This window comes from Python bivittatus, unplaced genomic scaffold (assembly GCF_059951505.1).
Source record: "Python bivittatus isolate LINGU-HERP-01145 unplaced genomic scaffold, Pbiv_v1 ctg000080_np1212, whole genome shotgun sequence".
Lineage (NCBI taxonomy): Eukaryota > Metazoa > Chordata > Lepidosauria > Squamata > Pythonidae > Python > Python bivittatus.
In genome coordinates, this window is record NW_028277035.1 from 36,302,240 (window position 1) to 36,325,667 (window position 23,428).

At 39.2% G+C, this 23,428-nt stretch overlaps 1 protein-coding gene across 1 annotated transcript in view; it reads right to left on the reverse strand.

Annotated features, from left to right (window-relative positions):
- Nucleotides 1-23,428, reverse strand: part of CSF1R (colony stimulating factor 1 receptor) — a 49,250-nt gene that overhangs the window by 25,268 nt on the left and 554 nt on the right. Inside the window, exons 2-5 of the mRNA XM_007431168.3 lie at nucleotides 5,727-5,978; nucleotides 3,959-4,240; nucleotides 2,736-2,878; nucleotides 1,651-1,816 (exon numbers count right to left, since the gene is read on the reverse strand). Of these exons, the coding sequence (XP_007431230.1) occupies nucleotides 1,651-1,816; nucleotides 2,736-2,878; nucleotides 3,959-4,240; nucleotides 5,727-5,978 (843 nt within the window). The remainder of the gene's footprint in view (nucleotides 1-1,650; nucleotides 1,817-2,735; nucleotides 2,879-3,958; nucleotides 4,241-5,726; nucleotides 5,979-23,428) is intronic.

Sequence of the window (23,428 nt, forward strand, 5' to 3'; positions counted from 1 at the left end):
TCCCAGCAGCAAAACAGCAGCATTCCAAAGCAAAAATTAAGTTTTGCTTAAAGCTGTCATCCCCTTTCTTCAATTCAGTTCCTCAGAAATGATCAAAGAGTCTGTTTGGACTGCAGAGGGGGAAACTGGCTAGAATTTATTTGGTTTGGACTTGCAGGGAATCACAGAAGTGATTTCTAGGAACTTGGCATATTGTATGGAAGAGCCAAAGAATTGATGGTTTACTGAAACTCTGTCTAATGAAGGTCAATATTTGTAAGAGGCATATATATTTTGAAGGGCAGACCAAACACCAAGTAATTCTTGCAATATTCACAAACAGCAATCATGATGCTATGTGATGCATGCCTGTGATTCATTAACTGCCACAGCAAATGGTGACTTTTGTCTCCAGAATTGTAAAAATCCCACCAGCAGGACTTCATGCCATTCACTGTCCTCATCCTGGTGGCCTTGAAATGTATTGGACTGACTCCCACAATCCCATGTAAATTATAGGCCAATACAGTGGGAAGGCACCCTGTTAGGGAAAACTGATCTGAAGAGTTCTTATCTGAACTTTAACCCCCAAAGTGGCTTATGGGGTGGCTTACAAAATCCAGTAGAAGGACAATTCCTATTTACAGGCTTACAAAACAAAGAAATAAACATGAACTGAGGAAAGGACTGGGACAGAGTACGAACTTTATATTTCTGGGGTTGTTCAGTGGAAGTAACCAGCTCAAACATTCAGCTGTGGATCACCAAGTTCTTCTTTACAGATGGCAGTTTCTTAGCTTTTGATTTCTCTTAGGTGTATCAGGAAGGCAGACAAGTCGGTCATAAATGTGTTGGACTTAAGCACTGATACTGGATTTTTCAGGGAGCAACAAGATTCAGTAGGGGCAAGGAGGCTGAATTACCCCAGAAGCCTTGCTATTCAAAATGGTGGAGAGGTATGAATGGAAATATGGGACCTGGAAAAAGAAGGTATCTTGCCTTCTATGTCCTTAAAACATGCATTTCTGAAAGTATTAGAAATATTATTCTTAACTTGATGAATTTTAAAAAAGAGTATAAAGCAATGCTACATTTCATCTGAAAACATTGTAGTAGTCATACTAATTAATCAGACGAAACTAGGAATTTTAAGTTAAGTTGTGATTTTATAGTTGCATATTTTTCTTGAAGCATAAACGTTCTTATAGAACATATATATATATATTCTGGAAAATATTAAGAATTGCTGTCTTTATTATGTATCTCACCTCACAGGGTTGTTGTGGTGGGGAAAATAGGAAGAGGAAGGAGTATTAGGTATGTTTGCTGCCTTGAACTATTTGTAAAAACAAGAAAGGCGGGATAAAAAAAATCTAAACCTAAACCTAAATCTAAACTTCCTGAGAAATTAGGATACTAAATGGCAGATAACCTTTGGTAACCTTCCTCAACATTCTTCTCATGTGTTGCATTTTATTCATATCTGATTTATTTAATTGATACCCCACATTTCTGCTCATACAGTATAAGCACTCCACTCAGCTAACTCAATGTAAAAACCACACCGAAACGGAATGAAGACAACCCCACTAATAAACCGGGGTGGTGTTTTGGATACACAGAATCTGTTTCATGGCTGGGGGAGGAGGTTTTCTCTGTATTCTTACCTACCTAGCACCTTGAGGGTAGCCGAACAATTTCTGGATAAATCTATAGAGTTTCCAAGACAAGTATATTTTCCACTGTCTTGTAACTGCACTGCTGGAATGAATAGGTTGTAGTCAGTGATGTATGACTGAGATAATCCAGTATCCAAATCCGATAGATTCAAGCTGGCCTGTGGTAAGAAAAGGCAGATATTATTTGGCTGATTTGGAAATATGAGCTCTTTGTCCTCATTGTCATTATCTCCAATTAAATATTTTCCAAATTTCAGGGCTTATCCTTGAATAGGGCTGAGAAACCACTGGTCCTCCATTTACTGTTTGTTAATCCCAGTTCTTCATATTACTTAGTGATTCATATATATTTAAGATTATGCTAGTTCCTAGATAACAGGCCATGGGGACAATGGTGTACAAAACTGCATTAGTCACCAGAAAACTGCTTTACGAGCCCATTAAAGTAGGTAGAAAACAAAGACATAAGATTCAGCAGTATATCCATTTGATAAGCAAATATCCCTTGGCTGCTTCCGCTTCCGCTTCTGCCTCTCATTCTCGTTTACTGGAAATGAATGAGGTTTCAAGGCGGTTTGAAGATTCAAGACAATAGGCATACCTTGTAATGAAATTGCTAAGAGACGACCTGTGCAAAATGATGAGGATGCGAAAGCAAAACAGATTGGAGATCTGCAAGGTTAATGTGCAACAGCATGCAGCTGGAGCAGCCTTCTTCAATTTGATTCCCTCAGGACTACAACTCCCATCACCCCAACCAGTAAATGGCATCGTGGGGCCTGCACCTAGCCATGATGATGCCAAAAGCTCTGCCCTTTTCTATTTGGGTCACAATGTTGCACTCAAATATGTAAGGAGCAGAGTTTTCATTGCAACATCACAACACACATTAAGTCACTTGATGCTCATGAATGGCATGATGGTTAGGGATGGTAGACATTGTCATTCAACACATCTGGAAGACAGGCCTAAGTCCTTGCGTGAACTGGCTTGTGCAAGCAACAAGTTTCTCTGAGCTCATTCAAGGCAAACCATGCAAGCTAAGACTCACGTCTAAAGCCATTAGAAATGACTTACGTTTGCAGTAGGGGGATAGATCCATTGGACCTCATAGTCAGGGGAGTGGTGACGCACTGTGCAGGAAATGTTGAATGGTTCTCCTTGTAACCGCACATGGTCCACCATTCCTCTAATAGTGACTGTCAAAGGGTTATCGTTTTCTAAGGAAAGCCAGAAAAATCTATTAAATACAGGCTGAGCTGGAAGCCTTGTCAGGAAAAGAAATCTAACATCTTTCTTCATCTTTTCTTATGCTATCCCTTTGCTATTTCTGCTTCAGGACAGTGCGTTTCTTTAAGCTCCTCACTCTTTTAGCATCTTTTTCAGCAAAGCTTTGACACAATGTACTTTTCAGCATCTCTGGGATGAGAAGTTATCCTGTTTTTTCATGGAGGGGGGTCCCCATTTTACCTTAGCATGCTGCAGACCAGTTTGGCAGAGACAGCAAAGAACAAATATTGTACTGAAGCAGCTATCCATGATCCTACCTATAAGGATATTTGTTCTTTGTTTATTTATATTGGTCCAATATAGCACAGCCAAAATGAGTCTATAGAATTTGGAATCACTTCTCCAAGTTGAAAAAGTAAACAACATGCAATCTGGGATGCCTTTTCTAGCATTCCAAGTGCTGTCAGAACAACTGTCCCAGAAAGGCTTGAAAACACACATTCAGGTTGTATAATGGAAGGCATGTGCGAGGAGGACCCTGGAATGGAGGATCAAGGTTATCAGGAGGAAGGGGGAGCATTCCTGTGAAGGAATGGTTTGATGAAGGCCGCGCTCAAGGAGATAAGCATTCCCTTAGCCCCCAACAGAAGCGTGGGAAGGTTAAGAAGATGAGACTGGCACCACCCTAAGGAATTCATGGTGTTTTGGCTTGCTGGCTTGGGAAGTTAGATTCAGTTTGGAGAGATTTCTGTCTTTGAGATGGAAGCTAATAAATGCAACAGAGCTGTATCTGTACTGTCTCATGGAGTTCCTTGGGCTGAACCTGACAATTCCTGAGCAAGCGCTTCCTCAGCCTGCAGCAGGATCATGAGAAGGTGAAGAAGCTGAGGCTGGCCCCTCCCTAGAGTCTCATGAGGTATAGCCACTGGTTGCTTTGGTATAGGTTTAGTCTGGCGAGAGTCTGTCTATTAGGTGCAAGCTAATAAAGGAACTGGACTGGACTGGACTGCCTTGTTGTCATTCTTGGGCTGGGCCTGACAAATAGTAACAAAAGAGCAATGCCAACCTACCTTGGACAGAAAGGGCAAATATGGGTGAAGTCACCCATTTTCCTTGAACCTGGGCCTGACACTTGTACCACCCTTTATCATTCAGGTCTACTTTGTGAATCCATATCCCCTCCTTAGGACTGAACGAGACTTCTGAGATCCGCTGAATTGGAGGCAGGTCTTTAAGGAGGGTCATGTTGCCTGTGAATCCTGGGTCAGCGATCAAGCACGGAATCAAGGCATCGCTGCCCTTTTCCACAGTAAGGTATGCATCATGAAAGCCACACCACTCAGACTCGGGATCTTTAGAAGAAAAATGGTTAGGAATGCATATGATAGCTTGGCACACATAGAAAAAGAGTTGGAAGCAATCCAAAATGAGGTTGCCTGCTGCTGAGTTGATGGTGAGAGCAATCTCTGAGTTCAGGTACTCTCAGTAGAGGCCTCTGATGTATGTACTGTATGTATGTGTATTTGTTTATGAGATTTATTTTTAGCCTCAACCCAGCATAGACTATAGACCAGTGTTTCTCAGCCTTGGCAACTTTAAGATGTGTGGACTTCAACTCCCAGACTTGGCTGGCTGGGGAAGTCTGGGAGTTGAAGTCCACACATCTTAAAGTTGCCACGGTTGAGAAACACTGCTCTAGACAATGTACAGCAATAACATAAGGCATACAATAATCAATCAACATCAAGTATCTTGGTGTTGATGACTCCACTAATATTTGGAAAGGCAATCTTGCCTCAGGAGAGCAAGCTGTTCCTCAGGAGAAGAGCTCCCTCTCATTGTACCTCATGATGGGAGAGGACCGTCAGTAGGTCCTCTCTGTCTCCTGACTGGATGGGCAGAATCTATCTGGGAAAAGTGGTCCTGGGCCCCAAGCCATATGGGGCTTTATATGTGATAACTAGCACCTTCAACCATGCTCAGAAATGCACAGAGAACCAATGCAGCTTCACAGCAGCAGTGTAATGCAGCAGTAATGGGACTATCCAATAAGAACGCAGGCTGCCGCATTTTGTGGCAGCTAAAGTCTCTGTGTGGTCTTCAAGGGCAAAGGCCCTCTTGGCCACAGTCTCCATTTGCTCATCCAGCAGGAGCTGTGAATCCAGACTGATTGATTCTATGCCATCAAGTCAGTTTGGATTCTTAAGGATCACATAGATAGATTTTCCCCAGTGTGATTTGCCTGACAACCTTTTCCTTCAGCTCTTCCAGTGGTGAGTCCAAAAGGACTCCCAAATTGCAGGTCTGTTCTCCTTGGGGCACAACCCAGCCGAGAGTCAAAGCTGATAATGTCCTGGAATCAGTAAGCATCTGAATTAACAACTGCTGCTTTTGCTTGAGATGACTCCGTTCTATGAGTCATCCAAAAGAGCTAATTTCCCATGGGCAAAATTGCAGCAGGGATTTCCCACGATTGCTTTGTTTCAGGCATGAAAAATTACTTGCATGAAAAATTCACTCCAAGCAGGAGTCCATTTCTGATCCTGCTGGCCTAGGTCATTTTGTTCCATTCCCCACCAATGTTGTCTTCTGCCACCCAAGTGTCTCTACCACCAGGAGGAAGAACCTAACATATATACAGCAGGCTCCACACTCCACACTTTACAACCCCTCCACCCTCTGTAAAAACACTGACAGCAGACAGTGGAGATATGGGGAACACAACCCATCCATTCCCCTAGTTCTCAATCCTATGGAATAATACAGTGTTTACTCATGCATATGCAATGATTTATATTTTAGAAGCATACGACAAATATTATGGAGAAATCTGGTTACCTGTCACAGACACGTATATAGATCTAGTCCCCTCTTCTGTCTTGTTGATATAAGCACACTGGTAGCTTCCCATCTGGCTGCAACTAGCCTTAGGCATATAGAGGGTGCCATTGTTGTACACCATTACGGTGGACCCATTCTTGATACCGATCCATTCAACAGGGAAATTCCCTGAGCAAAGTAAATTGACTGGGTCTCCTTGCTTCACTCTCAGAATGGCAAGATCAGGATCGATAGTGAGAGATGCTGAGCCTAAAATGAAGAAAAAAACTGATATTGTCTATTGTTACAGTATCTTGCAATTCTTCATTTTGAGAAAAGTAAAAAAATTTTTTAAAGTAAGTCAAGGTAGCCGGGAAGCTATTACTTTGTATTCACACACACACACACACACACACACACACACACACACACTCTATATGGCTTCCCATCTCACAGCAGTGACTCTGGGTAACAAACAAAGATTAAAAACTCAAAAATTAAAAACAATATCCCATGGCACCCTAGGTAAATGATCCATTCCAATCCTAAGATCACATTAACAACCAAGCTTGCCTACCCTTCTGAGGACACAGCATTACGAAAGGCTAATAGGATCAGGGCCATCTGGATCTCCAGGGCAATGCTGTGCTACAAGGTTATAGAAGGGTATAGACATGACTGATGATAGGAGATTAGTTTAGCTCCAATGAACTGGGGCAATTTTGAGCGAAAACTGACCACTCTAACCCAAATGCTGTCTGGATGAAATGTTAACATGCCACAGTACCTGCCTTGAACACAACCATTCTGTATTAGTAGAATTACCACATTTGGAAGAAGTTAAACCATGATGGGGTCAAGATCAACCTGGGAGTGCCAGCTTTAGGGAGGTCAGTGCCATGGTGGCTTGCTTCCTGGTGGTCCAACTGCTCCACCACCATAAAGGAGCAGGTACCCACTTGCAGATTTGTGGTCAACTCGATCTCCGTCAATGTATCCAATTAGTTCCAGGCTACTGCTCGCTGGCATCTTTAGATCAGCAGTGCTTTTTCCTATAGGTAGTTTGACAAATTGTCAAGTGTCATTTTGGTAAGAAACTCCATCCTTTCCCTTGCTGCCTGTTTTTATTTCTGACCTTCATGAACAGGCACCTTTTGGATATCTCCTCATGTCTCTGGTTCCTGTGTCCCTCATCTCTTGGCCTGACTGTGGGGATCCCTTTGCTAGATATCTGTGAATACCTTAACTCAGTGTTGTCCAAACTTGGCCACTTTAAGATGAGTGGACTTCAACTCCCAGAATTCCCCAGCCAGCCATGCCGGCTGGGGAATTCTGGGAGTTGAAGTCCACTCATCTTAAAGTGGCCAAGTTTGGACAACACTGCCTTAACTATAGTTCTGGCTCAGCTGTTGCTTGTTGCAAATTCTCTTCTGCACTCTACACCAACTCATCTATCCCTTGTAAGTCCTCTTCTGAATCTGTCAGCAATGCTGGTTTGAAACTAAAGACAGGGAATTGCAAAGTAATATTGCCTGCACTTGGTTGCTAGGCCCCAGCTGGCCTTAATCTTTTAACCCATGTTCATTATTTGAATCCTTCCAGGGGATGGAGCTACTATTTTGTATGCTTTTGTGCCAGTTACATATCCAACCATGGTATCCTATTCAACTCTACAGTCCGGTTTCTTTCTTTCTTTCTTTCTTTCTTTCTTTCTTTCTTTCTTTCTTTCTTTCTTTCTTTCTTTCTTTCTTTCTTTCTTTCTTTCTTTCTTTCTTTCTTTTTTTTGAAAGATAATCATATATTTTAGATCCAACAAATTTAATGTGATTTAAACAGATTTTTCTGTTAAACCACAATTCATAAAGACTGCCTTTCATGCTTTTAGTGGGTAGCCTGTTTTGGAGGTAGTAAGCTGTTGAAATAGTTTCTCCCCACCCTTTTGATCCATCCCAGAGTCATAGCATAGTTCTGCACAGGTCCAACAAACAATGATTCTTTCTTTCTGCTAATCTATTTCATTCTAGTGTAAAGGTAACAGCTTTCTCATGAATAATTCCATTTTCTTTTCAATAATCACACACTTGTCCATTCCCACTATTCATTATTAGGATGCAAAATCTATGGCTTTCTTCCCAATTTATTTTCTATACAAGCAGCAAATTGTCTGGATTTGCTGAATACATCATTCTTATCTCTAATGAAATATAAACAGCAAAAATGAAATGCTTCATCCAATAATGAGGTACCAATTTCCTTCATTTGGCTCAGTGGGTAAGGAACAGAGGTCAATGTGGATTTTCTCACTGACTAAATATCACTCACTGTTGTGTTACATTTTCTACATTTTTCATGCTGGTATTTTTTGTTTGTGATACTTGAGGACATTTCCAATAAAACATGCAGAGCAGTGTTCACTGGCACAGCTACAGTTTGCAGTTTTGAAATTTACAGCCAATTCTTCTCTTTGTGTCTGCCTACTTTGCTCTATGTTCTGATGGCCTAGTTTTTAATGCCAAGATTCAGCACAATTTCTTCCTTTGCATTACTTAGCTAGCTTGACAAGCTCAGCTGGTTTTCTTTTATCAGAGGATGCACAATACCCTGGGGAATCCACTTGGAAAAGTCCAAATGTTTTTTATAATAATTCTATTAAATATTATCATTAAAAAGATAAAAACTAATGCAAACTAAAAAAATAAAAGAAAAATGAGAAAGTGCAGAAAAGAAGAAAAAAATAGAAAGAAAAACAGAAAAGAAAAAAATATATAGTAAAGAAAAAGAAACACATAAAGAAATTACTTCCCCCTTCATCACAAGTATAAACAGTTTCAGTAACTTATCACCTCTTAAAATACAACAAATGATCTCTACTTCCCATATCTCATCTCTTATCTATAAACAAATGGTCAGCAAAAGTCCATTAAGGGGTACCAGAGATAACAACATATCTATTTTAACATTGATCAGATAAACCCACTTTATATTCCTTCCTTTTACTTTTAACAATCTTGATCTTTAATCCCCTCAAATAATCTCCTAGAACTTGATTTCTTTTCATTTTTTCTTTGCCCCTTCTCACAAATTCCTTCAAAACTTTAGCAGGTCTCTTGTAAATCCAATATGGGAAAATTGTCTAGGTCACTCTTTTGCTTTGTTATTTGTATATCCCTTTTAATTATTAAGGGATAACCAGCCAGTTTAATTTCATTTTATATATCCAGTATAGCATCTTTACTCATATCATTGTTGTAGCCTATCATTTTTAAATCCACTTTCAAATCAGTCTCACTCTTGTCTGGTAAAACTTGTTCCTCTTCCATAGCATTTTTTAAACACAGTCTACAGTATCTATAATGGCAGACATTTTTAAAATTAACTTCTGGGTCCATTGTTCACAAATATCCTTCAGTACATCCAATGTTAAAATATTTTGCTCCATTCTGTATTAGTAAGTCAAATTTAAGTGTTTGTCTCCTTTAATTGTAATCTTTAGTTCCTTCTGGTTCCTTCTAGTGTCCTACCTTCAAAGTCCCATCCCATCTTTTTTTTTTAAGAATTCAAAACAACAGCATTTTCCCACAGGAAGGATTCTCATAATTAATTTCAAAATCTTATTACAAATCCATCTGGACCCTTAGTCCATTTGTAACTTTCCAAAATCAACATTCTAATCACTCTTTTGCTGTTTAACCCCCAAAAATGATTTTTTAAAGTCCTTAAACTTGTATTTAAAACTTCTTTCACTAAGGATTGAAGGAAAGTCCCCTGGTGCTATAGAATTTGCCACTCTAAAGGTTCCTAAGAGTTGAAAAGCAGTTAAGAAGCCATTTCCAAAAATGATTAAGAAATGAGGCTCAGTGAACCTTAGGTCCATATAGGCTACATTACAGCTGTGAGCTTGATTGAAATCTCTTGACTTCCAGCTGCTTGACTCACAAGTCAACCACAAAACCCTCAATTTCTGCAGTCTACTCATGAGATGCAGATGTCTGGAGTACAAGTGGGCAATCTCACGATTTCTCCTTTTTCCAGAGACACTTCGCTGGCCAGAATTCACCGTCTGGCTGCTGATCTTCACCACAATGCTGTTCCCTTCAGGGACATCTAGTTCACCATAAATTCTCACCAGAAGTCAGAAAATTCCAAATTTTAATGTTCCTTTCGACAACAGACCTTCAACCTTGCCTGTTATTTAGCCACCTCCGTCAGCAAAATCAACTGTGTCCTTTTTTTCCATGTGTAACTCCACTAAAACTGGAGTCCAAATCTGGAAAATACAGTGCATCCTTAATGTGCAAAGCAATTGTCACTTCATCACTCCTTGTACATTTTATTACAGCCTCTGCAATCTCTTGCATCCTCATTTGTGTTCCTTTTTGCCACTATGACCTGCCCTTTTCATCCAATATCAAGATCAACAAAGAAATCTTTATTTTTAAACATTGGAGCAGTTGTTCCACTGGCCAGACAAACTGAGTTCAGAAAAGCATTATCTTTAGTGGCCTTGACAGTAACCCTTCTTTGAAGCACCCCCTTCTTTTTCCTAGAATACATTGCTTCTCTCACTTTGGGGTTGGCCCCACCTTCTTCTCTAGCCTTTTCCTGCCACCTTGGCCATTTCCACCTCCCTCGAGAAGAGAAACCTCTCTGCTCCTCTATTTGCCTCTCTAGAGCACTAGCCAGACAGGACTTTAGTCTCTTTGGAGGCAGAATGCTGTCAGATGTGATTTGCTTTTGCTGTTAAAACAGGAATAATAATAATAATAATAATAATAATAATAATAATAATAAGAAGAAGAAGAAGAAGAAGAAGAAGAAGAAGAAGAAGAAGAAGAAGAAGAAGAAGAAGAAGAAGTTTTGAAAACAGAGGTTCTGTTTGCTCAGAGAATTTTTCTGTGCCCATTTGGGATTTCTGCTCATATATTTTGGATATATCTGGTCCAGAGTGAGGCTTTCTTTAACAATGATGCTTGTTTCATGTGAGCAGAAACATCAGGAGGAAAGTAACTACACCTTCATTTTGCAATAACTTCATTATTTTCAGCAGCCTTCCTAAATTGAGTATTTGGGTCTGGTGGTTTGAGCGGTGTTTATGTGCTAGCCTACATTCTTAAAGAACACATTGTTTCAGACAAATAAATAGAGCCTATGGTTTTGTATGGTAATTTAAAAAAAAATTGTCCCAAACCTCTCTCACATTTCTCATAGTGCTACTTGTATAGAGAGATCTGTGCACAGGCTTTCTGAATTTGGCCTTCCCAAACTCTTTGCCCCTTATGTCCATAGAATCTTTGCATTTCCAGAACTTGCCAAAACCCAAGAATTTCCGCGAAAGGGCCCAGTGTTCCCTTCAAAGATAAAAAGAATCCAGGGCACATTCTTCTGTGCATAGCTATCTTTGCTGCTTGCAGCTGTTGGCCAGAGGTTAAAAGTAAAGCGAAATAATCCATCAAACAAACACAAATCCTAACTCTCTTCATTGACTGGCAGCTCGACTAGGCCCACAACCCAGGTGGAGACTTGAATTCAGCTGGAGTCCTTGTTAGAGGACGTGCTCGTGAACATAAGCAGAGAGGGCTGAAACAATACGAGGGTGCTGTGCTGAAACACGCATATTTGTTTCAAAAGAATATTTATAGTAAGTCAATAGAACATTCCAATGGAAAATTAAGCAAGAGCGATACTTACCACTCTTGCCTTGGATGTACAGTATGGGCGCAGCCTGGCTATCAATGAACGCTAACAGACATTCATTCTATTTGAAGTAAGATTTCTTAGCAAGTGCACAAGCACAAGAAAGCCTCACTTCTATCTAAACTGCATCTTAAAGAGAGGGAGGTGCAAGAGAGAGAAATAGGAAGCTCCCTTTGCCTCTCAAACCCAGAGAGACTTGTGGCGTCCTTGGGGCTCTCTGAGCTTGGTTGTTTTCTTGCAAACGTTTCGTTACTTGAGAGACACTGACAGGCCAGGTGAGAAAGAGACCCAGGGGCAGTCTGTGAAGACCCTTCCCCTTATCTTGCCATTTGTCCTGGTGTTCAAAACAGGTGCCAAGAGATGATGCACACGCTAGCTTGGGCAAGCAAAGGGGGCGCAAGTTGTAAGTGATCCCCAAGACTTTTTGTAAAGCAGCCAGGATAGTAGGACTAGAGCTCAACACTGGGACAATTCTGGACAAAAGCTATATATTTGTCATTTGCTTGATTGTGAGATTTGGGACAATGGAGAATCAAATAGTCAGGAGAATAAAATAATCCTAGATTAACTACGTTTTTCTGCAATTACTCCATGGTTCACCATCCTCCATATGGGAAAGACAAGTTTTAATATCAAATGGCTGAGACTTTCCTATTTCATGTTTTGAACTTGCTGCTCAGGGTTACTTCTGGTAGATGGGTAGCTATATACATTTGTTAAACAAACATGTCTCTTGTCCCAAAAATAATAGGACAAAGGTATAATTTAGGAAAGAGCACAGGCTCTGCAGAAAGATGATAATAAATATAGTTTCTAACAATACCCATTAAATGAATTGGAAAGTAAGGGATATGAAAGATATTTGTCTCAGTTCTGGAAAGCTGGGTTCAGACAACACAGGTAGCAATACTGTCAATCTTTGCTTGCTTATTTGCTTGCTTGTCTGTCTGTCTGTCTGTCTGTCTATCTGATGGGTGACTGAGTGCTTCTCTTAAAGAGAGAAACACTTCCTAAATGAAGCTTAGCAGCAATCTAGGGGTTACTTTTTTTCAGTCAGTGTTTTTCAAACTTGGCAACTTAAGATTTGTGGACTTCAACTCCCAGAATTCCCCAGCCAACATGGATGCTGGCTGAGGAATTCTGGGAGTTGAAATCCACACATCTTAAAGTTGCCAAGTTTGAAAAACACTGTTTTAAGCAACATTCCTTCAGTGTCCTGTAAAATTATTGTAAAAAAAAATGAAAAATGGAATCATGTGTGTGCAGCATTAAGAATGAAACAAAAAATAAGACTGCTAAAATAACAATGCTTTTATGAAAATCTATTTGTGTGGGGACATTTCACATACTGTGCATATTCTGTCAGAAATTATTTCGGAGCTAAAGAAGGGGCAGAAAAGATGCAAACAAATTATTCATGGGTTGGAGCAACTTCCCTATGAGGAAAAGTTTCAAAGTTTTATTTTAGAAAATGGTAGGTAAAAGGGGATAATATAGAAGTGGGTAAATTTATCTGTGCTGCAGAGGAAATGGATAGGAGAATCTTTCTCCTAATCCTCTAATACTAGAATCAGAAATGCTCTACAGAGAGGGAGGTGTAGGTATTCACATCTGAAACCAAAAAGGTGTTTGAGATCCGTGTGGCTGCAACTTCTTTAAAGAGATGGCATCCGGTACAGCTAATGAACCCATGCCAGATTTCTTGCTTTAGATCCAAATATCTGTACAAAGATTCAGGTCAGATGAAAGGAAGCACTTCTTTATCCAGGCATAGCTAAGCTATGGCATTTGCTATCCAAGAGAAGTGGTACTGTCTCCCAGCTTGGATGACATTAAACACAAATTAATGAAGGATAAAACTATCAGTGGCTGCTAGTCATGACAGCCTTATATTACCTCCAGTACTGAAATCCATAGGTCTCTCTGTACCAGTTGCTGGGAACATGAATAGGACTGCTCCTTTTTCCTGAAGACCTGTTCGTGGATTCCTTTAGGCATTTGGTTGGTCAGTGTGGGAACAATGTGATGAACCAGATGGACCTTTCATTATCAGGTTCGGCAGGATGGTTCTTCAGTTCTTAAGGATCAGATTGAGAACACTTGCTTACAGGCACAGGGTTGGGATCAGAGAACCTGGGATGAATACCATGTTTCTATGTGGGATTTTATTATCAGTTTAGCATTCTTCAGTGGCTGCCAAGGGGGAAACAAAAGGAAGAAAAGGCTTCAAGTTTTAGAAGAGTTAGAAGACTATTCCTTTTCTCCCATTTTTGCAGTGTCAGTAATTTCTTTTGACCACCACCTATATTTATAAGGAAAATATGGGGAAGTGAGAAATGATTCTGTGAGTCAGATCTGCTGAGGAAGGCATCAAAGAAGACAAATCCTTACAGTCCTTTTCAGCAACAGAGGAAACACATTGCGAATGGTGGTCTCTGCCCGAGCTTCTGTGGCTGTCTCCCCTGCCTCATCCTCCCCTCCCCTTTTTAGCTCCTCAATATTGCGTTCTTTCACTTCTGCTTTTTAGTACTTTACTGGGGAGCAGATGGGTTGGGATGGGCCTCTAGGGCACACTCATGGCAGCCCCCTGAAATGAATGCTGCTATTCCTTCAGGGGGACTTGTCTTAGATTTCAGTTCTTAGTTTGTGATGTTTTCTTTTTAAGTCTTTTCTTTTTCTTTTTTAAAAAAACTGGATGTTTTTATTATTTATACCTATGTTAAACTTTGACTACATTCTGACATATCCTAGGCTTCTTTGAGAAAAAAAGTAGCCAAGGAATAAAACAAGTAAGTCACAATTGTTAGCAATAAATTAAAACAAATTTTTTTTAAAAAGAGTGAGTAAACATGTGCATTAGGCCAATGTGTAAGCTCTGATTCACATCATGTCAAAGAGGACATCAAAGTTCCCTTGTTTAAGTTCTGCAAAAACAAAACCTCTCATAGTGTCATGGCTGCAACCCAATGAAAGAAAATTTGTTTTAATAGGTCTGTTGTAAGAGTTCAGGCTGTGACTCTTCTCACTTAACAGTTGAGCAAATCCCACTGAGATCAATGGATTGAGATAAATAGGGCTGTGCAGCTAGCTGACATGTTGACTGAGCTTCTGAAATGTGCTGATGGATTAATAAAGACCTCACTCTCTCTGAAACAAGAAGTAGACTTGAGTGAGGCAGATTTTGGAGCAGTGATAACTGGGGCAGAGGCATGCCTCCTCTGTAGGAGAAAACATAGATGAATACTGAGGGTTCAAGTCCTTTATCACCTTGATAATCTACTCGTGTCTTGCTAGAGCCAGGCCAATGTTAATTGTATTGTTTGGTGACTTATAAAATGAAAAAAAAAGTCTTAAATAAAAAATACTCTTCCCAATAGTTTTCAGTTGAGTGAAAATGTTTTATATGACTAACTGATTATACTTGGTTGGTAGCTTTGAGATGAAATATTAATTAAATATCTTTACAAGTCACATTGCTCTGCTTTCAGCTTTTGTTTGCTCTTCAGCATGCTGAAAGCACCATAGGGTTGGAAGAGATCTTGAGAGCACCATAGGGTTGGAAGAGATCTTGGAGGTCTAGTCCAACTCCCTGCCCAATACAAGAATCCTCATACTGCCATGGACAAATGGCTGTCGAGTCTTTTCTTGAAGACTTCCAGTGATGGAGCATTCACGTCTTCAGGAGACAGGCTGTTCAATTGCTTAGTAGCTCTCATAGTCAGGAAATTCCTCATTTCATTTTTGGATTTCTTATTGTAAAACTTCCACCTATCGGCTCTTGTCTTACATATGGGTACTCTGGAGAATAAATCCACACCTTCTGTCCTGTGACAGCCCTTTATGCATTGGAAGACTGCAACCATGTCTCCCCTTAGCCTTCTTTTCTTTCAGGTAAACATACCAAGTTCCTTTATTGGAGGCTGTTTGCCCCCAAGTCCTTGACTGTCTTGGTTGCTCTTCTCTGCATTCTTTCCAGTTCCTCAGTGTCACGGGTTCTTTTTTAAACCATTCCCAATTAGATTGACTCAGACTCAAGAGAGACACAAAAGCACTGGGCTCTAGACCAGGAGGTTTCTTTGATATTTCCCTATAAGGGGTGGGGAGACTTTTTATTTTGTAAAACAAAGGTATTTAATACAAGTGGGATGCAAAACTTATATATATGTGAGTACTTCCTATTACCTCTATCCTATAAATCCTCTATTACTATCACTTCTATACTAATACTATGACAATTACCTCTATCCTATATTCTATTGCTATTACTTCTATACTATTACTATCATTATTATAATTACCTCTATCCTATACTCCAATATTACTATTACAATTACAATTATACATCAATGTTTTCTTCCTACAGAGCCTATTCTGTCTTAATTTTCTGGGATTTCTTCTACTTTTTTTCTCTGTTGTTGCTTTTTATTGGCCAGCATGTAGAGCTCTTGCACTTTTCCAAGTTGTGCTTTTCTTTGCTGGGCCTCTATACTTCTTTTTTGCTCTGGACTACCCGCTCCCTCTGAAGGAAAAACGCCTTCTTTTTTGGCTGGTGCACTTCTCCATTCACCAGTGGCTGCAGAGCTTGAAAAGCACACGTTGTATCACCTCTCCTCCCATACCTGTCTCAAGGTTGCTGCTTTATTGGCCACTCTGCCATGCTGATGCTGGGGGAAAGGCTCAAACGGGGGGGAAGGAAAGCAGCACAGGTGCCTGCAATTTTCTCAAGCAGCATGCTGTTCCACACTTTGTATTATGGCAGCCAAATCTGGACACAGTACAGAAAGTCCTCACTTATCAACCGCAATTGGGACTGGCAGCTCTTTTGCTAAGTGATGCGGTTGTAAAGTGAAACATCACAGGACCAGTGTTCAGCATACCTACTCACAGCTCTAGTAACTGCTGTACAGGAAATCTCCATGGGAGTACATGGGATATCTTTAAGAAAGCTGCATACAAAGTATCTTTTTACTTGGTTAAAACGTGTGAATGGGAGGGTGTTTGAGATAATAGAAATTAAAATTATTTGTTTTTTAGATCCAGAGGAGCAGTTAAAATAAAGAAATGCTTGTCATACAGTATTATTTGATGAGGAAAGCCTTTAACTCGGTGATTGGACTAACGCTTTATATAAAAATATCCCAGTTTCAGAAGCTAGCATCTCTCTCTCTCTCTCTCTCTCCCTCTCTCTCTCTCTCTCTCTATATATATATATAAATAAATTTTTTGTTGAAGAAATTTTTTTACAAAGTTAAAAGCTACAGAAAAATAAAAAAGAATATAGAAAAGTGAAAAAGATATAAAAAGAGAGCTAGAAAAGAGACAGAAGAAAAAATGAATGACAGTGTAGATCCAGAAAAAAGAAAGAAAAAGAAAAGAAAAAATATTTAAAGAAGCAACTTATGCTCTTTGCAGCAGTTACAAACATAATTAATACTGTTTCTGCCCTCCCAATTACATACCGTGTTCTTCCCATATACAGCCGTTTTTATTCAGTTAATCCAGAGATCACCAGTTCATTTTTATTAATTTTCAGAAGCTAGCATCTCTAAGAAGAACTGGAAATTCTTTTGCATGAAATCTTGTAGCCTTTGCTCATCAGTGCAAAATGTACCGAAGTGGGTTATATGGACCTATGGTTTATTTATCTATTAGACTTGCTCCCACCAGAATCTAATTACCCTTGGTAGCTTCACTACATATAACAACAACAAGAAAAACTAAAACATCCATGGTTTGAGTAAATTGTAATTTCATAAAACTTCAGAAATAAAAACATCAATAACAAATGAGGAAACAAATAAAAAAGGAAATATAATATGGCGTAGTTCTTAAACTATGAGAATGCCCTGCAAAATAACTTCATTTTCAACATCTTCATCAAGTCAACAAATAGGGAACCAGCCTGATCTCCATTAGGAAGCCATTCAGAAGCATTAACGCCATTAAAACCAGTGTCTTCTAGATTCTTGCCCCCCTTCAGAATTGTGGGACCAAAAGTAGTTTCTCCTAAAGGATCTAGTGATTGGGTCAATGCTGGTTACAATAGGCAGTCTACTTGGCAACCCATGTGCCAAGCTATGAAGGTCTTTATAGATCAATAGCGGCACCTTAAATTGTACCTGGAAACCAACTGGCAACCAATACTGGGAGCCAGTTTGGTCTAGTTCAGTGATGGCAAACCTATGACATGCATGTCAAAAGTGGCATGCCACGGTGTTTTGGGTGACATACCAACATTCACCACCCCCCAACAATTATTCTCCCTGTTTGAGTTACCATAGAAACTGAGTTTGTTTTACTCATATTTCATTTTTATAATTATTTGATGTTTCTTTATATAATACATAGCACCACACATGATTGGACTGTATTTTTTTAAAATAAATAAATATGTCAAGACTTGTTTCTCTTTTGTTTGGTAGGGTTGGTGACATGCCAGCAGAGTCAAGTTAGGCATTTTCCAAATTTTTGACACAGCGAGCCCAAAAGGTTCGCCATCATTGGTCTAGTGGTTAAGGCAGCAGGCTAGAAACCAGAAGACTGGGAGTTCTAGACCCGCCTTAGGCATGAAAGCCGGCTGGGTGACTTTGGGCCAGTCTCTCTCTCTCAGCCCAACTCACCTCACAGGTTTGTTGTTGTGAGGAAAATAGGAGGAAGGAGTATTAGCTATGTTCGCTGGCTTGAGTTATTTATAAAAAATAAGAAAAGCAGGATAAAAATACTGGCCCTGCAGAATTAGTGTTACATTCTCCCAGTACTGACAGCAAGCAAGTAGCCAGGTTGCTGCATTCTAGAATAGTTGCAGTTTCTAAGTAGTCCTTAAGGTCAGCACCATGTAAAGTGTATTGCAGTACCTCAACTGGAAGGCATGCATTACTGCAACTACTGTAGATCCTCCTGCACCAGGTAAGGTCACAATTAGCCTGGGTTAGTGATAAAAAATTGGATATCATCAGTGCACTGATAATATCATGCCCCAAGCCATTGGATGACCTCTCCCAGAGGTTTCATACAGATGTTAAAGAGCAGTGAAAGAGGAGTGATCTCTGCAGCACCCTACATTGTAGAGGCCATTGATTTCATTTCATTTCATTTCATCCCCAGTACCACAGATTGAAACCACCCACTGAGAAGGGAGTAGAACTACTGCAAACAGTAAGATGCAATGGTCAATGGTGTTGAAAGCCACCAAGAGGTCTAACAAGACCAGGAGACCGGCACTAGCCCAAACAGATCCAGTCACAGGCCAAAGAAGTCCCAGATAATATAGTAAGATGGTATCCTAGTCACCAGCAAGTACTCTGCTCCTGTGGAGTCAAGACTATGGCAAATCTGCGAGACTTTATCAGCAAAATGCAAAATGGTCTCAGCCACCATATAGGAAATCTCTATGTTGACTCCCTAATAGGGAACTCCCCATCCCAAAGAAGGCCATTGGATAACAATCTGCAAATGCAGTGAAGAAGTACAGTAGCTGTGCGTCACCTCCTTTATCTCAATGATGTAGGCTCAAACAAGGATATGCACATGTGTTCAGTCAAATTTCTTTCTCATCTTTTTCCAACAAGTGTTCCAGGGGTATTTCATGTCCCAAAGGGTCTCCATGAACCAAGTCACCAAGTGGAAGAGGCCTCCAGAAAGAGATAGCTTGGGGGGACAATACGCACCCAGTTTGCCTCCCATTACCAGTTATTCATCAGCTGTTTCACAGAACTGCCTGCCAGAACACTGGAAATTTTCCCTTTGGAAACCAGTTTGATTCATTAGGCATCTGGGATGGACCATCTGAATACGGCCCTGCAGAAATCATGAGTGGCTAACAATTGCAACTTGGTCAAGGCATGATCTGACCATGGCAATGGAGTAATAGAAATCCCCTTCATCTCCAGATCATCTAACATCTGCTTTGAGACAAAAACAAGGCCCAATAAATGACCACCTATATGTATTGTGCTCAAGATTACTTGAGATAAGTCCATGGTTGCTATGGAGAACATGAATTCCTGAGCCTTATCAGAGTCAGCCCCTAAGGAAGGGAGAAACTTCAGCACCTAAAGTTGGGGGTTCTCTACCACTGTCTCAGAGACCAATTCCAGGAACTGGTGGAGGAATCCTGCCAATCAGTAGAGTGCTAGGTAGACCAATAGGATCCCAAGCTTGACTCAATTAACCTTAATTGTCTTAATGTAATTGTCTTAATTTGGAATTATATATGTGATGAGCCCAAGAAGGGTTGATGGGTTGACCACACTATCAATCAGCTTTATTTTACTTTCATAATGTAATCACATAGCCAATTTTGATATATCCCTATGACATCAGCATATTCATTTTATGGTTTTTTATTGATTAGGATCAATGTGACAAGAAATGGCAAGCAGGACACAGATAATGCTCAGGAGTAGGATATTGGAATGTTTTGTATCATCTAAAGCTACTTTGCCCCAGATTAAAAGAACAGATATTTGGTACAGTTCTAATCAAATCATTAAAAATAATCTATTCAGACAAGAATTTAGACAGAAATCATACCTGTCCATATAAACTGATACGTTAACAAGGCACCTTTCTCAAATTTCCATATTGCAATAATACAGGATTAAAAATAGCCACCCTATATGCCAACAGTCAAAAAATAGCAAGCAAAACTAATTGTATAGTAATTAAAATTGAAGCATGATTATATGAAACCAAAACTAGTGTAGATTACTGATCCTAAATTTATAAATTCATCATAGCACTGAATATTAAATATTATTCAGTTTTTAATAACCCAGTTGTATCAAACTCCAAAGGCCAATCCATTATATAAACTTTTAAAACAAATAATTATTAGAACTCTAACTGGTACTCTGCACATCCAGCCATTCCAAATGTTTAATATTTTGTTCGGACAGTTTGAATCCTGTGTCTAATTCCTTTCCATATTTATTTTGCCAAGGAACACTTAATTTGTGTTGTACAGTAGATTCCACAGATTGCTCAAAAAGACCTAGTGGTCTTCTTGTAACCCTTGGTAAACTGAAATGTTCTTTAAAACAGAACAGTCCCCAATGGCTGCTTGTACTAAAGTAACATCAGTAAGAGTCAGTTGACTTATTTATTTAGAGAAGTTTGTTCACTATAGACTATTGGTCTATCTCCTAAGCTTCCATAGAATTCTTGCATTTTCAGAGCAGTCCAGAAAATCACTGAACAAGAACAAACTGAATTTAGATTGATTATTAGATAAATATTTGAAGAATCTGATAAAGATTCATTTTGGAGTCCATCAAACATTTAGTTCAGGACTGAAACTTAGAATACAACAGGTTAATTTGTAGGGCTATCATGCATGGTAGGTAAGGTAGGGCAGAGATCAAGAATAGATGAAAAACTCTGGTAGTATTTGCTATATTTGGAAGTAAACGGCTAGATTTAAAGAAAACAACAACAACAACAATCTAATAAAACATGATTTTTAAAAAATTATAGGGGAAGGAAACACTGACGTTTCTGTTCACAAGCATTAGTATAACATTTGCAAAACCACTTCATACAGATGCAGCAATTTGGTGTCAGGGTGGATAGTATTTGATTTAACAACTGTGAATATGGGAAATAATGTTTTTTACATTTCTAATGCAAAAACAAGCAAACTTGCTGAAATCAAGTAGAACAAAATACATAGATACATATATTCTTTTATCAGCACCCAAGCTGCTTAACTATGAAAAATCAGATTCTTATATTTGGAGAACTATAGGTTGCAGGAACATTCCTAGAAAACGTTATCTCACTTTTCCCACTATCCATCAGTTCAGTCTGTGCAGTACGTGTGCATTTATTCTGAAGTAAGCCTTACTACAACAATTGTAAATTCTGATATACTGTACATCAAATCAGGATTGTAGAGATACCACACTGACTTCTTGGTGACAATCCCTCTAGCAAATTCAGTAGCCGTTGTAGCTGTACTCACACAGGGCTTTTTGCCCCTGGGGCTGGAGGTAACGCTTCACTTTTTTCTCCTGCCCAAATTAACTGAATGGCAACAGCAGGTTGGTACAAGGCAGTTGTCATTTCGTCATATCCAAAATGCTGTGGAATTACATTATGATGGTGGAGTGAGATGGGATTGTCAAAGAAGTAGGTGGGTGGACAGCTGCTACCAGCCACAGATCAGGGCAGTTTTGATGCTGTCTTTCAACTTCTCCTGCCAGTATTTCTCCTGATATGGGATCAATCTATCCTTTTCCACCCATCAACCTTTTCCATGTCCATCAAATCTACTCTCGTCATAGATTTATCAATCAGTCATGGCAATAAAAGACATTAAGTAGGACTTATTTGAAGAGGAAGGAAAGATGGGCTGAGTTCACTGATTTTCCACTGTGAGCTGCCTTTCCGATATCTAGTTCCATGTCCTTCACTTAGACTGAAGTAAGTGTCCAGATATTCTCCTTAAAAGGAGGAGGAAGATCTCTGCACAGTGTTTCCAAAGAAGGCACACATAGAACTACCATTGCTCTTTCCTATCTCTGATATTAAAAGGTCAAAGCTCTGAAATTTGGGGTGAAAGCACTGAGCAGAGGAACAAAATGTCCAGATTGTTTAAAAAAGAAGCCCGGTTGTCAGCCCTGATCTTGACTTATATAGCTCGCCTGCCCCCAAAGTGTCCTTTAGGAATGTGTGAAATTTGGGGAAAATTAGAGCTGCGGATATAGAATGGATTTCATCTGCACAACAAAACTAGGCATGGAGGAAGTTCCATCTCTTTCTTCCTTAGGATTGGGTGATTGACTTCTGGGTTTTCATCTTTTCCTTGCATCAATATATAACATACTTATACTGATGCATTAAGATTGCAAAAATTGGTGGCAGCTTGGAGAAATCAAATGCACAGCAATTATCCCTACCACCCAAACCCAATTACTCTTCTGATATTTGGTTATACTGTTAGTATTTAGTTATAGTGTTACTAATAATGCAACCATATTGATATAAAATCAGCTTTCAGTTTCTTCAAAGTATAAAAGAATCTCTCTCCTGCCAATTCTAATGCTGAACTAAATGAAGTTTTGCATGGAACATCTCCAAGATGGATCTTTGTCTACTTCCTTAGTATTTTCAGTAACTACTGGCCACTGGCTTTACCACATCACTGCATTGCATAACAGAAACCTTCAGTTATAGTCTGAAGCACATTGACTTTTTCTTCTACCAAGCCTGAGCATGTAACTTCTTCCTCCTGACTTTTGGAAACTAGAAGAAATACAGTCAAGTTTTTGCACAGTGTGAACTTTTCCAGTTTAACCCCATTGTGACCATAAACCTTTGATGCTCCCATTTACTAGGGTAGATTATTATATTAGCTATAATTGATGAATGAATAATGCATGCATGAATATGCTAAATTCTTGATCAAAACTCACTCTCCCCACTTTACTTAAAATATTTATCAGAAAACAGACTGACAATCCAAGTACAGGTTAGTTGTACCATTTATGATGGAATGAGAAGCCATCTATGGTAAAGCTTGAGAAAAGACTAAGAAAAAGAAAAGCCATTCCATACTTTCGTCATATAAAATGTCTCTAGTTTATCTTCCTTACTTTAAAATATTTTGATCAAGTCTATGTCTAGATGCTGAAGATACTGTAAAGGACTGGTGAACTACACTTAAAATACAATTACAAACTAAAAATTAAAACAGATTAGACATATTTCTTGGTGGAGAAAAATTCCTCACTTCCAAATGAAATAATAGATTATCAATTCTCTGAGCAGAAAATAAATTCATTTGTCCTAACTGAGCTGCTTCAGCTTATATGTTTAATTGGTTAGTATTCTAGTCAAAAAGTTACTGCTTAATGTTAAAAATAGAAAAAAAAATCAGATCTTATTTTTCCAAACCGGGCATTGTATAAACAAACTGAACATTACACTTGAATATTCAACAAGTTAGTAAATTTATTCAGAAAAGAGTGAAGAAATGATCAAAATTTTAAAACAAAAACTATAGGCATTAATGAAATCTTGGATGA